At 36.8% G+C, this 17040-nt stretch overlaps 1 protein-coding gene across 8 annotated transcripts in view; it reads left to right on the top strand.

Moving 5' to 3' along the window:
• Positions 1 to 17040, top strand: part of LOC139442030 (synaptosomal-associated protein 25-like) — a 126446-nt gene that overhangs the window by 25596 nt on the left and 83810 nt on the right. For 2 of the 8 annotated variants that reach the window (XM_071222790.1, XM_071222789.1), the window contains exon 1: positions 10581 to 11713. The exons of 3 other annotated variants lie outside the window; for them this stretch is intronic. In XM_071222790.1, coding sequence (XP_071078891.1) covers positions 11600 to 11713 — 114 coding nt within the window. In that variant the 5' untranslated portion in view covers positions 10581 to 11599. Of the gene's footprint in view, positions 1 to 10580; positions 11714 to 17040 lie in introns of those variants that run through there. 3 more of the 8 variants (XM_071222787.1, XM_071222788.1, XM_071222786.1) reach the window with 3 other exon arrangements.

The raw sequence follows: 17040 nt of genomic DNA, 5'->3' as shown, positions 1-17040 counted from the left end.
AAAAAAAGAAGTTTTTTTGCACAACTCACAGTTATTAACAGCAACCATGGTCAAATTACCGCTATTGACGCCTTGAAACGAACTTAAGGTGACAGAGAATGGATACATATATCATAAATGCCATACTTTTATTCGTCATATTTGTTTTTGTTGGACGATTCTGTGTCAACACGTAATTCATGCGATCAAGCGATTATGTGCACGCGAGCCTTGACGGTGACTGGTCAGACTGGTTCCATGTAAAAAATAATACCCGGCAATAGCGATCAGCTGCTTCGCTTAGGGTTATTATTATTTTAAATATGTTTAATAAAAGCTGTATCTAAATTAACAAGATATTGGAATATATTATTCCTGATAAAAAAATAGTTTCAGATACAACTTTTGCTAATCCTTGCATTAAAATAATGTAAAGTTATATCATTGGGTGTGTCTTGACCGAATCACCGGTAGATTCCAAGAAAACGTGTGTACAGCTGATTGCTGTGTCCGGCTTAGTTTACGAGAAAATGCACAAGGTAATCTTAATCCCTGGATATAAAACGATGCCTAGCTGAACAAAAAATACAATTTAAACAGTAAATCAACATGTCTGGTGATTTTTTTATCTCAAATTTCGAATTTGTACTGAAGAAGTTTCTCATCACCCGTTCATTTGTCGGACTTCGCTGAAGGGGTATGGTGTCATTTTTTTCTGCGTATAATATTCAAAGTCACAAATATCTAAAATAAACAGAGTACAGTCATGCCCTGCTTATACAGACTTCAAATACCCGGAAACCTCGGTTCCCGGACGATGTTCATTTAAAACGAAATAATTACTATATAAATTTTCGGCAGGGTGGGGGGGGGGCGCTTATTGGGGGAGGGGCCCTTAATGGGTCGAATACGGTACCAGATTACAAACATGACCAGACAGTCCAGTAATTGATATCATGAGCAGCGATCCACACAAATGGGATGCGATGACATGCATCAACCAAGTCAACAAGCCGTCCAATCGATCCTTTTAGTCACCACTTACAACAGGCATGGGTTGCTGAAGACCTATTCTAACCCAGATCTTCACGGGGCAGAACAAGGAAGTAAACAATACACTACTGTCACACTCTCGATGTTAACACTTTTTCAGCTGTTTTTTTTATATGAAAATTGACTAAGGGTCTTCTAAATTTTACGGTTGTCTGTGGGCAAGTAAGGCTAATTTGCTTATCTGCGATCTCATGTAACAAGTCAGACAAGTTGGGCACTTATTTTCCACACCACTGAATTGAATGAAACTGCTGTAAAATGTCCATTAGGGGCTGAAACTGCAATAATAATGCTTCATTAATGTGTCCACATCTTAAATTGCAAACTCCATGCAAGGCAACGACTGTAATAGATACCTGGCGACAATCTGATGGTTTGGCACCAACATAATGGAAAGGAAAATCATTTTAATTATCAGCTGTCAACTCCAGGTATAATACAGTGTTAGAACCTAACACTAGCCCGCTAGCCCAGGGCTACTACAAATTCCTGTGAGTTAGTAAAGATTTCCTAATTTCCCCATTGTTTTAACATTACAAGAGACATTTTTTCTTTACCCTGGCTAGTAAAGCTTTTGAGTTCAGTTGTAACCCTGTACTCGTCACCTGTCTCCAGCATGTGTCATAGAATCTGTGCAATGTTATTTTCTATTAGGGCTGCAAAGAATACACTATGAGGGGAGTATGATTCGTATCACGAATGTAGGGTAACGAATACGAATATTAATTCACAAATACAATAACAAGTCAGCAGTGGAAGCATTATTTGTTATATTCAGTGAAACATTAACAACATAAGTTAGTTGACATGGTTTGTTAATTATCAATATATCATACATTTATATACTGCACTTATCCAGGTACTAGTATCTGCTCAAATGTGACAATGACCAGTGACCACAATACTGTCAAATTATAAGAGTGTTGTCTTGGAAGAAATCTATGCATATAACATGTTCTTATAGATATTTTTAGGTACAGGGTATGTAAATGCACATGCTTGCATATTCATAAATACCAGTATTCGATTCTAGTGGCCACGAATAACAAATTCAATTCATGAATGGATAGGGTTTGATTCACAGAATATGTGAGGGAATCATAACAGCCCTATTTTCTATGTTATTTATTTTGGGAAAACATGCTGTTTCTCTGAAAAAACTCTTTCCTCCTGGAAGCTATGATGTAAAAGTCTACCCTCAGCTAAGCTATACCTGTATCAACAAAGATAACAATAAGATCAGCCAAATCTACCATAAGGTGAAGTTAGAAATCACCATTCTGACCTTTGTAGGAACAACAATGTCTGGAAACACAAATGAAATGTATGATTAGATAAAATATTATGTGAAAATATCATGCTATGATTTTGGGATGTCCCCAAACTAAAGGAATTAAGTTATTTATGTGACACCTAACTTTTTGACTGCTCCTAAAGCATCCTATAATCTTGTAGTTAGATTAGTTTGCAACTCTTTATCATCTGTCAGTTGGTGTAACGTAATCAAAGACTTAAATTTACACATACGTGCAGTCTGTGACTTTTTAGTCACTTTAAACCTGACTCTAGTAACATTTCTTAAAGTAAGCATTGCTTATAAAAGTCCATACCTTACCACTGAGATCTACTGAAAAAAAATGTTAAATGACAGGTTTGGTTTTCTTAACATTGACTGTTATAGTGTACCTAACTTTGACCAAGGGAGATAACTCTAATGCCTTTCAGGAAAGTTTCAGTGTCCATACTGTGTTCATGGGGAAGTAGTCATATAATCTTCTGTATGTGTCTGTGATGGTACTGGTATAATGCAATGCACACAGAAAATCTGATTATGCCTCATTCTAATCGTAACTGAATTCCTCAGGGATTTCTCTTTGATTCCAAACTAAGTTCCTTACCAGACAAACTGAAAACCTCATAATGTCATCATTGGGCTTTTTGTTTGTTTTCTCAAATTAGGAGGTATTTTGACATCGCATTCAATGCGATTGTGTAAAACTAAACCCTAAAGTCTTTTCAGACATCTTTATAGGTCCTGTTATAAATGAAATACAAGTCACCTTGTCACTGGTGATCACTGGTTATAACAATGACTACATGAATTGGGAACTTTGTATTTCTAATTTGGGATTTTTTTGCTGACATTGGCTGCAGACTTGGTGCTGAATATAAGCCTCTAAGCAGGTCTATAAGTTCCCAGTTATGACACATGATATAAAACATCTGCCTTTTCTGTAAATATTCAATGTATTATAGATATTCAGATTTAAACTAATTTGCAACTGATTTAGCTGTGACTTTTGTGACATGTTTGTATGTAAATTTGTGTGTATATTTTGTTACTGTATGAAGCACCAATGATGAAAACATGTTGAATGCTGCACAGTCTTTCTTGAGAAGGCTGCACAGTCTTTCTTGAGAAGGTGCCTGACTCTTGATATCAAGAATTCAAGAATTCAAGTATTATTTTGTACTTAAAATAAGGATGAGGTTTTTGAAGCATGATCAGCCTTGGAAATACCAGTCAGGTTTATCAATGTTATGGGTTCAATTTGACTCCATTCAGAGCAGTCATCATGAACCTTCCAGTCCTAAATTGTGCATTTATGATTTTATTTTAAGAAAATTTGTATTTTTATGTAGCAAGCTGCCAAACAACTGGGTAATTTAGTTCCTGGTGGCTTGCATTGTGTGAAGCCTAGTTAGGTATTTGTGTAGTGAGACAAAACAGCTTCTGTTTGGAATGTATTCAGGTGCATTATTGATCAGAGACTTGGAGTGTGTCCATCACTTCCAGGTGGGAAAATCATGCTCTGTGGTAGTAATTGTATTAACGGGTTTCAGAGCTGCAGAATCCTTCTTATTTGAAAGCTTGCTGAATTGATTCTAGGAATCAGTTACAGTAAAACCATCTGAAGTTAACTTTATTGTCTTTCTGAATATATGTCTGTTCTATGGTATATTATCATCACCCTGCTTGTCGTGAAGTTGAACTATTGTTAACTCACTATATATTTTCAAGGGTCCCCTGGGTTTGGAATTCATGAGTGTAAGAATCCAGTGATCAGAGGTTCTAGTGCCTTGATTATAATCCTTAGTATGGCAGCACCATATCATGTACTCGGGGGATTCCCCAAATGTCCACTTCACGTTCATGACATATTTACTTCCATGATATAACTAAAATACTTAACATGAAAACTAACTCCCACACACTATATTGCGAACATATTGCAATAAATATTGCATTATGTATTGGGGCCTAAATAATATATATTTGTACTGTTCAAACGGTACTTCTTCATTCAATTATCCAGACTTCAGATTGCGAGATGGGTAGTATGGATAAATGAGACTACCTACTACATCATCAATATGGAAACGTAGAGGGTGCGCTGTTTACATGGTTTAGATAGGTACCCACTCTTATCCAAATCCCTCAAGATAGTAGATATAATTTATGTCAAATAATATCGATACGCAAGGGTTTGTAATGCGATACTTGTATTGCTGATGTCTGTATAAATATATACTAGTATTCCAGTTATATTGCACACCCCTACTCAAGTTAAGTTCTGTATTTCTAAGGAGATTCTTCACCCTGTTCAGCAGAATTTCCTTTTAAGCCATTGTCATCCCTCTATTAAACGTCTTTGAAATTAACCAGTTCACATGATAAAAAGTGATAAATCAACATTGGTTTTCATAACATATCTGAAAAAATGCAGTCAAGCCAGAGATGTTGTTATGTGAACAAATGCTGAAAAAGTGGAAAATGTCCTGGTAACCTGTCATGTCCTGCCAATCACGTTTTTTATCCAACACTGTTGATTAGTAACAAATGTGTTTTTCTATAACATCAATGATAAAATTTTAATCTTTGTTATTGATAAAAGTTTTTCTGTTTGATATAGTGACAGCATTCATTATTAGTTTTGTTTCAAAAAGACGAGAATGCATGGATCAGTTGCAAGTCAGTTGTGTTCAAACCTTTATTTGGCCTGTCACATGCAAAAGTTAAATGTAACACTCATCATTAATTATGGATGCGTGATCAACTGATCAGATTTTCTGAACAGCTTTAGAAAGGAATTGTGACATACTAATGAGATTATGTGGCTGAAATTAGGCCTTTTGTGTACTTGAAAACCTGAACTATCAGATTGAAGCCTGTTTTTCATTCTTTTCACTGCTTGTGTGTCCGATGGCTCAACTGACTGAACACTATTTGTCAAACTCTGTCAGTCTGGAATGGGCACAGCTCCTACTGACAAATATGGAGCTAGAACATAATCAAGAGAATAGTTGGAACATTGCATGTACCAGAGACATATTTTCACATGGAAATAGCTCTCATAATGAGGCCTTCTGACTGTCTAACAGTGGGCTGAGAGAGTTAACAGCAATTTTGTATCAGATGGAATGTTGTAAACAAAACAATGCTTGGAAAGTGTTCAAAAGTTTTTTTTCCATTTTATTTTTTTTAAAGGTAATTTTGTTTAGAATGTTAATAAAAGAAGAGGGCCCTTTGAGGTTTTCAAAGTTTGAGTAGGTTGTTTCAGAATTTGACATAGCAGGGATTACATGAACTGATGAAAATAACTTTTTGAAAAGTCAGCAATATTTGTTGCAACTGCAGCAGAAGCAGCATATGACAGATGATTCAGATGAAAGGTGATTATATGATCAGTTTTTTAATGAAAAGCATACCACTTATAAAATACTCAGTTCAGGTCTAGCTAAGAAAACTGTTGCAAGTTTATGTAAAATGTTAGACTATTGTAGCTCTATGATCATTGCATGGTTAGATATCACTTTTATTTTCTCTAGTCTGCAAAGATGATCTTCTACAGAGTTGCCATGTACCATACTGAAATAGTTTAAGTCGTAGTTGTGGACTATCAGACTTGTGTTTGTGTCCAGAGGTGGATAAATTAGGAGTAGTCAAATTCATCAGAGAAGAAAGTGACACGTTCAGGTTTCAAAGAAACACACAAAGTCCGCTCGCCTGAACCGTTGTTAGACTCGTGTCAAATTAGTAATTATATATGACATGATGTCTACCCTGCATAGTGTGCCAGATTGTTTATGTGTATCGCAGACAAATTATTTTTTGAGTAGAACAAGATCTTGTGTTTGCAACTAATTCAGCTGATTTTGATAAATGATATGATGAGACAATGCTAAGACTGATCAGATCGATTTGTGTTGAGCCTATATGTTCGAAGCAGTGTGTTATTCATGAAGGTAATAGCAGGAGATCCCAGAATATAAGATTTATGTTGTAAATATTGGGCATTTATTCTGATGATGAAATCGGTATCACTATCATAAATTTGATCCTCCCTGATGAACCCCTGCAAGATAGAACATCCGTAAAAGGGTTAATCCCCATCATAATGAAGAGAACACTGAGTACTCCAGAATTACCATGGGTTTAAAAACATTGGCATACAGCCAGGAATTTCAATCCATGACAACTTACACATTCACAGTCACTGTGCACAATTGCCAACTTCAGAACCCAATAGTTGACAAGGGCTTAAATTCAAAGACATAATTTTTCTCCAGATCCCTTGGAAGGTTCAATACCTACTGGATTATTGTCAATAAATTGTCTATGATTGTAGACTAGGCTTCTGTTTGAACAAGTCAGAAATGTCTACATGATGGTTGGACACAATCAATATGCAGACACCTTGAACACTCACACGTGATGGAAGCTTAAAAATTCGCTTGAATGCTGGAAGCTTTTATATCCTGGTTTCCCAGTTTGTACATACCAAGTCATTATGGTTAGATAATTGCATTAAGTCTTCCTTTAAGGAATATCCTGTCTGCCATATTGTCTTAGAGTGTTGGAGCATACAAGGGTCTTGATGTTTAAGTTATGCAGTTGTTCCAAGCATTTGTTTTAAAATGTGGATATGTCAAGATGACATTAGATTGTTCAATTATGTTGATATTTTATTCATTATCAACTTGATGAGTATCTGTAGGAATATGTTGATGGTGACGGGTGTGGACTGAGAGTGAGACTCCAATCAAAGGCCGCCATGAAACATTCTGAAGGGGTGGAACAGAATTACTGCCACTGAAATTTTTGCTATGAATATTGCATGTTTTGTCTGGAAAACTGGCAACCGTAGTTAATTACAGACCAGTGCTGTATATCTGTATATTTTCCAGTTATTATGAATAATGTCTGTAATCTTCACATTTGTTTATAAATATCCAATATTTTACAAGATGTTAAAAGTGAAATAGCATGCATAAGGTGGTTATTCCGATCAGTTCATTTTCTAGGAAAGTGTATGATTGTAATCCAAAATGTCCTGAAGATTCAAGAAGAATTTGAAGTGATACAGAAAGATGTCCTAGTATAAATTGAAAAAATCATGAAAATGTCTTAATGCCTTCTCTTGAGGAAAAAGGTGTTTGTGACATCAGGAAAGGACTTGATCCATGTCACAATATATCTAAATTATGAATTCAGGAGACATTTCTCAGCTTCCACGCTTTGCGCCTTGCTTCTTTTATTCTGATGAGCTTTCCACGTGGAAAGTATGCCCATTGCCATGTTGGGTCCCCAGATCTTTATCTGTTGTGGCACCTGTGAAGTTGATTATGTCCCAATGGCGTGGATATAGCTGGAATATTGCTGAATGTGGCATTAAACAGCAACCAAACAAACACACCAGTTGTGGTTGCTAGAAATGTGCAAAATTATTTAGATGCACCAAAGGGAGGTTACTAAGAACTATCCACGATCTTCACGAGAAACAAATTACTTATCATTTTAGAAGTATGGTAATATTTCAAAGGTATTTGACAAGTTTATAACACATTATCAAAAATAATATTTGAATATATATTCAAGAAGATTTGCAGACCTGCTGACCAACCCGTGAAGGTCCGGGGTAGAATAGATCTTCAGCAACCCATGCTTGCCATAAAACGTGACTATGCTTGTCTTAAAAGGCGACTTACAGGATCGGGTGGTCAGGCTCGCTGACTTGGTTGATGCATGTCATCGATCCCACATGCGAGGATCGATGCTCATGATATCAATCACTGGATTGCCTGGTCCAGACTTGATTATTTACAGACCGTTGTCATACAGCTGGAATATTGCTGAGTGCGGCATAAACAACAAGCGTACAAAAAACAAACAGACCTGCTGACAAACCTCTTCCCATACTTAAGGAAGTGATATTTTTATCCGACATTGAACTTTGAACTGCACCCTTATGTTTTCAGCTTTGTCAAAATCTGGTAATGTAAGTTTGAGAGTGGATAGGCAGTTTTTTCTATATAATGTGAATAATTCTGTTTCTTGTTCCATACAAACTATCTGTGACTTGGTTAATATTCAAATGTGCAAAGTAAATGCCTTATGCTGCATCAGCAATTTTGCAGTCTGTTCACTTGGATTGGCAGTGTCATGTGTGCAACAGTCTCTTTCAATCCTTAAAATAACAGGAAAAGTGTTCCTAAGAATAGGTATTCCCCAAGCCTGTAATGTAATTCTGGAACATTGAGGTTGCCTAGTTTTAAAGCATTGGGTTGTCACGCCGAAAGTCCTGGCTCAATTCCCAAATGGGTACAGTGCGTGAAGCCCATTTTGGGGGTCTCCTGCTGTGTCTATAGCTGGAATTTTACTTCTAGCAGCATAAATCAGTAATACATCTTATCACACGTGTACTTACCAGATGGTACCAAGGTAAAGTCTCCTCTGCTGAATACATCTAATGAGCTGAGGTTCTATGTAATTTTGAAACAAAGTGCATAAATAAAGCATACTGTCACAATATTTACCACAAACCTACAAACATCACCATTCGTATGGAATGACTTGAGGAAACTGAATAATCCTTTAGATTAATGATGCCCCTTGGAACAAACATTAGTTCCAGTATTGGTGGGTAATTTAGCTTTATTGAAGCCATTTGCTTGTACAACGGAACACAGGATTAATGGTCACGTGTTACGTCATATTCTGGTATTGTACTCCCAAAGGCTGTTAATTACATTGTGAGTTTATTTGCCAGATGTTAAGTAATTTTCTGAGAACAAATGTTGATAATGAGCTCTGTTCCCATTAGTCTGCTCTCAGAAGAGCTTAGTATGAAATATTTAACTATCCTTGACCTGAACACGGTAATCTGGGGTGTACACTGAGGGACTCATGGAGTTTAAATGCATGTGGACAGAACAAGCTCAGATATGGTGTGATTCCTACAAATTCCAAACCCCTATTACGTCAGTGCCAGAAATTGTGTAAACTTATTATCATACGGCAATGCAGATAATTTTGGTACAGGTAATTAAGCTCTATTTAGGGCAGTCCAACACTATATACGAACCACTAAAATATTTGTGTAAAGACATGTTCATCCAATACATTATGTCCTCTTTCAAACAGGCACGGGAGGCCCATTCATCTCAGGCATCCTAATTCACTGTGCACAGTTGCATCCCTTGGCCATGCCAGGAAGCTATGATTGTGGATTCGAATCCTGGTTCACCCCAGTTCTGTTTCTAGGTTTGTCAGTTCCATAACCATGCTCGTGGGTTTCACCAAAGTGGTAAACATATGAGACCTGCATGACTTCAGGCTTTCCTTCCACCTTAGCGGACACTCCATGATATGACTGGAATACTGTTAAAAGCGGTGTTAAACCCAGCTCATTCACTCATTCAATCCTCTTTCAAACAACTTTTCAATCACATATTCTCCCCTCTCTCTATTACTTTATCTATAAACATTTCATGTCTCTTCTACTGTGTTGTATGTACTTTTGAAATTTGTAAATACCAGGGAGAGAGCAATCTAAATGATCTGAGTTGGTAGAACAAATGTGTTTTGAAAAAAAAATCACCAGGGCCACATGCCTCGGAGTCTCTCCTGTACCACGTGTTAGCAAGAATACAGCTAAGAATAAACTTTGTGACTATGGAAACCTAACCAGCTCTTAGAAAATAACCTGTAATTCCTTTTACAATGTGTATTAAAAACATGCAAAGTAAATTGCTGTTGTATCCTATGATAAACCCAAGTGTGCCCCTTTGGCATTTTGCACTGTCAGATCACACTGTCAAGCCTAGATTTCCGAGTTAGCTAAAATTGTACCTAATGGTTTCCTATGCCAAACCAGTGATTTGATAGAGTTTTGACATATGTAAACCTACCCATCTTCTAATTTTTGCTTCCTCACACTGAATGGTGTTCCAGACAGCATGTTCAGATGGCAGGACAATCAATAAGCAACAAATGCTAGAAGCCATTGATTTTTCAATGGAGATATAACGCATCAGCCAGTTTATAATATTGCTTGTTACTTTCTTTTAGAGCAAGGCATAAAATATTTATCACATCCATTGTCTGTCACCCAAGTCAGCAGGGGAATAAGTCCTGCCAGTGCATTGTTGCCCCCTGCTATTGGTCACTTGTCCTGGCATCTGTTGCACATGTGGACTATTAAGGGTTAACGACTCCCTATACAGCATACACTGTGAATGGACTTGAGCGATACAGGCTGAAGAGTCACGTTGCTGTCTGCTCGTTCAGTCATTGGACTGCTTCTGCATGGTCACTATTGGTGTTTATTTATTGTGAGTGGGAGGATACATACATGAATTAGGAGGTGAGGTAACTAGCAGGATATCTAATCTACTTCTACCTCAAGAAGAAGTTATCGTGAGTGGATACTTACATAGACCAGGTGGAATACTCCCATACTTGATGTTCAAACTCTCCTCTGCGAAGAATTGATTTTTGTGGCATCTCTTGTAGTCTTGGTATTTCATTGTCTGCAAGAGGTGAGAAGTAAGGGCTAGTGCTCAATACAACTGGAGCCAGTCGCAGTATCCCTTTGACTACAGTTGAAGGACCCAGTTTAGATATCCAGCCTTCAACAATTGCCACTAAACCCATTGACAGGAAAAGCTCTGTCAGGAGTTAAGACTTGAGTTGAACATTTTCCCATAACCTTTCCATTAGCTTTATCCGTGATCACTTGTGTGGCTAAGATAGATGTCCATCTGCCAGCCTGTTTCTGTAACAGACACAGCTGGAGCAAGCAGCATTCAAGGATTACCATCAACAAGTGAAGTCAGGCTCTGAGCAAGACCGAAGGGGTCTTGGTGCTCCATGATAGTGAATACAAGCTTGTGTTGCCAGTTTAATCCATCGGTACACACAATCATCGTGTGTTGGCATCTCCCTTCCAAGACATTGTGTGGAATAGCACAGTGCTATAATCACATATCAACATCCCATGTCAGCTGAAGTCCAACGTGATCAGGAATAGAAATGTGTAGAAATCCATCTGTGTAAAGGAAATAAGCACATAAACTCGCCAATTAGTATTTTAAAGGAAGAGGATATAAGGGGTCTTCCCAGTAGCAGTATCAACAGTCCACTGGCAGTGAGTGAAATTACCCAAGAGGTGTGTAGTGTAGCACGTGGTCGTGCTTCACCTGTGGTTGGATTAGGAATCCCACCACTGCTGCATCGTCGGGAGTACCTGAAGCAGGCGTTGGTTGTGTCCCCAGCATCTGCTAGATGAGCCATGCTAATGAACATGCTAATGGGGGTAAACCTGCGGGTGAGGATGTGGAGGACCCTGACCCAGAGCGCAGTCAGCTGATGACGGCCATCGAAGATCAAACAAATGAAGTAATTTCACGTTTTCATCCTCTTATGTCATCTCATATCACTTTTAGTGTTATACATGAGGAGATTTTCTGATTGTTTTTGGCATATCTAAGTGCTTGAGATATGTCACATTTATCAAGATTTTCTATTGCCAGTAAACTTATTTCAGGCTTTTCCTACTATATTTGTCATTTATCAAGATTTTCAATTTCATGTTTGCAATTATCTTATCATTTTAACGTGTGCATGTGTCATTTACAAGTTTAGACAGGGCAACATTTTTTATAGCCCTGAACTCGTGAACTTTGAAACTCTAAAATCTAGATATGTTAGAGAAACCATGTAGTCTACCAGTGGTTTGAATTAGGTATGGAAAAGTTAGACTCAACTCATGATGACTCCCCCTATTGTTATCAAGATTTTCTTTTTCCAGTTTGGAATTAACTTATTTCGAGCTATAACCAATGTAATTGTGGTTATTTTAAAGTTTAGTCCTTTGATGTTAACTTTTCTTTCTTTATTATTCAAGGTTATCATGGTTATCATTTTCTTACATTGTCATTCACATGGCATCAGTTTGATGTTCTGTTAGATTCATCAATTCATCATGTTCATGATATGGCATTCATATTAGACTTGTTTATAACTGATATTTTCTTTTGCATTGGCAATATTAGAAAGTAGTTTTCCAATTCATTTTATGTGTACTTTCTTAAAAGGATTACTTTGATGTATTGTTAAGTAAAATATATTTAGCCAATTGAAACTTAACAATATACCTCAACTTTCACAAAGGTTTGGCTCAGCTTTTTCTTAAAGCTTTTGACTTTGAAGATAAGCACTGGTTCACAAATGAAATTTAAGATTTTGTAATCTTCTCCAAGGTTGTGGCCATCTTCCCAAATTGAAAGGATCAGAGAAGAACTAAGGCAGTGAGGTGATAGGATAGGCACCAGGATTCAATTACGGCTCCCTGGCATTACCCAAAAAACGTGTCCCTTGTTTGCGTGCTAGACACTTCTCTTCCAGTAGATATATTTTATACATGGTATTAGCCCATCCTTGCTGTAGTGAAGCACAGGTTCAAGTATCCCCTGTGGTCCTTTCTTTAAGGTGATGGTCCCTCAGACCATCATTAAGAGTAGTTGTGATGGTCTGGAGAGGTGCACACACCAGCTTGACTTATCCCTCATTAAAGCGCTTAATGATAATTCACTGCTGATCAGTGACTGTGGTTTTACATGTTTCGTGGCTGGCTATGAATTAATGATTAGCAAGTAATGCACCACTTGATTCGGATGATTAGAGAAGCATCCTGGTTAGTGCTTTCTCAGTCAATACCTGCATTTAGCATACTGCTAGAAGGCACATTACTAAGAATTGGTTGATGCTATTAAACAAACTCACTCACTTGCTTACACATTGGTTGGACAGAGAGTCTGTGAGTGAGTGAATTTGGCTTGACATTGCTATGAACAGTATTTCAGTTATGGGTATATGACTGCATATCAACTTGATGTAAGAAGAAAGCCTGAAATGATGCAGGGCTTAGATGTTTGACATATGGCGACCCCCCTGTACAAGCCTTCAAAATTGATGCTAAATTATGTACCCTGTCTATAAAGTGAATTAGAATGAAGCACATCACCAGCGCATACACAATCCCTACATTTGCACTAAAAATGTGTTTGTCTTCCTCAGAAAAAAAATACATTGTATCCCTTCAGCAAATTCAAGGGAATGAACAGATCATAACAATTAAACTTGGTCAACAAAAATTTGTGATTCGAGGTTAAACATCACTAGACATGATTAAATTGTATTTCCTGTTCTGCTAGGCATTATTTTGTATGCAGAGATTAAGATTATTGTGTGTATTGTCTCATAAACTAAGCCGGAAATAGAAGTTAGCTGTACACATGTTTTTCGGAATCTTCCGGTGATTTGGTTAAAAGTTACCCAATAATAAAACTTTGAAGAATTTTGATACAATGATCGGAAGATTTGTATCTGAAAGTATTATGTTATCAAGAATAATTCATTCTAATATCATGTTATTTTAGTTGCAGCTTTACTATATATATTTGAAACAAAGTAATAACCATTAGTGTAGCACTTTGGTACAGCTGATCGCTGTTGCCGGGTATTTTTTGGTGTGGAACAATTTGACCAATCACCATCGATGCTCCCGCGCTTGTGACAGCGAAAACTTTATGTTGACATATAAAAGTCAAACTAAAACAAATATGACTTTCAGCGAGTCAGTGTATGGCATTCATGATATATTTATGATAAATTTATATATATCCATTCTCTATCAACTAAGGTTCGTTACATGATTAGTTTACTAATGTCAGAACAGATTTGTTGACATGGTATTTCTGGTGTTACGTGCTCACAGTAATGTCTTTGTGTTGGGGGGGAAAAAACACCAAAACCCTTATGTATAGACAACCCCCCTTGAAAACCTCCCTTATTCTAGGTACTAAAAACTCACCTTATACACAGAAATATACGATAACAGAATTTCTGCAATAAGAAAAAAGCATGAAATTTATGTTTTTGTTTTGAGTCATTTTTTAAGAAAACGCATCCTGTAAGTACTGGTATTTAACCATCATTTTGTATACTTGCCTTGTAGAGCTGAGTATCGCCTGATTTCACGATACTGACTGACGATATGACTGGTATCACAATACACATCAAATAGTATGAAATCACTGAAATACAGCTCTAAAACCTCTTTCTTCATACATTTATTTAATTTTACCTGAAAAACTTTTACAAGAAAACCACAAGAACAAAACAGTTGAAGCTGAAGGGATGGTTATTAAATGTAACAGTTAGTTGGCATGTCCTCAGGTACCACGTCCTTGTGTTCTGTCATACTTGCAGGTGGTGCTATGCTACTTCTGCCATGAAAAGGAAGTAACTCTATCAGTTCCTTTTCTATTTATTGCTACGTCGCTATGTAAGTGCAATAATCTTGGACGCGACGTTAAACCTCATTTCACCTCACGATTCAAGTATCGTGTGTACCTAAGTATCGATGATATCATAGGTATCGGTGAATCATTACAGCTCTAATGCCTTGTCAGGAAATGATTTTAGAGTGGACAGAATTTCAGTGTCTTTCCATTCATTATTTGTGTTAAGGGAGTAACTATCAGGTATTGTAAAGGTTGATAGTGCATTCAAGTTTTATGAGTGAATGTTGTTGAACACCACAGACAGCAATGTTCCAGCTATACCGTGACAAGTTGTGCAATGGAAAAAAAGAAACTCTTGTCATTGTGCCCTAAAATGCTCAGATGACTGCCCTTGATTCACAACAGTTACCTTGGTTAAGTAATTAATGTTTTTAATGAACATGGACTAAGCCACAGTTCTGAATCTTAATCTTTCTTTGCAGTTATTCAAACGTTTATCAATGGGTTTCAAGATAATGCAGGATCTATTACAAGTAGTTAAAACCAATGAAAATGGTACTGTGTACTTGATCTTATGAATATGTAAAGATAACTCTCGCAAAGAACACACGACCCGTGAAGATCCGGGTTAGAATAGGTCTTCAGCAACCCATGCTTGCCATAAGAGGCGACTATGCTTGTCGTAAAAGGCAACTAACGGGATCAGGTGGTCATGCTTGCTGACTTGGTTGATGCATGTCATCGTGTCCCAATCACTGCATTGTCTGGTCCAGACTCGATTATTTACAGACCGCCATCATATAGCTGGGATATTGCTGAGTGTGGTGCTAAACAACAAACAAACAAACACAAAGAAAACCATAGTATTGTTACTTTGAAGCTGAAGAAGAATTGGCCTGGGCTGAATTTTTTTGAATTTTATGAATATTGGAATGCCCAAAGTTGCAAGGTTTTCATTCAGGAAAGAGGTCAATCCAGTTGTATGGAATTCTTGGAAACTTACACTAGTTTACACTAGGACTTAATGATTGTTGTGAGTGTGCATACATAAAACAATAAATATTAAAATTGATGAATGAAAGTATCTTAAATTATCTTGTGAATTATGAAAATTTTCTTACAATTATCAAACTGTATAGAAGGGAGGTGCATATTAAACATGCACACAGTAAGTTTTTTTTACGATTTATTTTATCCCAATGAAAAACATTACCGCTAGCAGATAGCACCTGAAATTGCATTTCAACAAATCCACAGTAAAGAACTTCAGGCAGTCAAAGAATATGCACAGTGTATGTCTCTCTTATAATTTTTAATCCATTTCCTTAGTTATATTCAAAACTCCATTGCATATTGCATATATTCCTTTGGGCTAAATCATGTGTGTACAAATTGCCAGTTATTTACTCATTGTTATTTACAGCTGACAACGATCAGATAGACACTATTGATGCCTTGAAATGAACCATAGTTGTTTTTTGTCAAATTCAATTTTTTTCCCATATTTTTCCTATTTGCTATCAGACAATTCCATTCATAAGAGTCATCCCGTGAAATACCAAACTTCTATGCTGAGGATTATTTTCATTTTTCACCAGGGGCTACTGTATGTACAGATTACTGCTATTTTGGGGGTATTTTGCATGAAAGTCACATGTGACAATATTGATCAATGTATATACAAATGCCTAGCATAGGCTGACAGGATTTATTACATGTCATGGTATCCCGATTGCTTGGATGGATGCTTATGATGTCAGTCACTGGATTCATTTCATACCATCATGATAGAGCTTGACTGTTGCTGAGTGCAAACAAACAAACATTGCCATTCTGTGCACTGGTCCCTTCTGAACAAGTTACATTGATCCGTAACGTCATCAAGTCAGCTGGAACCATGTTTCTCTGCAGGAATCAGCAATCAATTACAATCGTAAGCACTTATTGTGTTAAATATTTACACAGAACTTGATGTTATTTACAACACAATGTACAATCATTGTCTCCCAAGAATAACATATTCAATTTGACTGATCACCAAGTAAAATCGGAAATTGTTCAGAAAGACATTTGTATTAAGCTGTCCATAAACACCTTGTAGTTTGTTTTGTGAATGCTTCAATTATTTTCAGTCAGCTATTATTTTTAAGAATATATGATTAACTGAGGTATTTTTCTCACAGCCTTTCCCAGTGTTAAATACAGGAAATATGAAAAACAAAACAAATGAAACATGATTTGTCACTAATTCTTAACAATTATGAATGTACAGAATATGTAATATTTGAAACTCTCACAGTCTTAATTTTGATGTACACAAAATATTGTATCGCATACCTAAGTGAGTGAGCGAGTGATAATTGTTTCATGCAACTTCAGCAATCTTGCAGCTTTTCACACAGCAAGACCAACTAAGAA

Source organism: Haliotis cracherodii, unplaced genomic scaffold, assembly GCF_022045235.1.
Source record: "Haliotis cracherodii isolate W230 unplaced genomic scaffold, xgHalCrac1.p SCAF_5, whole genome shotgun sequence".
Lineage (NCBI taxonomy): Eukaryota > Metazoa > Mollusca > Gastropoda > Lepetellida > Haliotidae > Haliotis > Haliotis cracherodii.
This window is presented reverse-complemented; position numbering and strand designations above follow the sequence as displayed.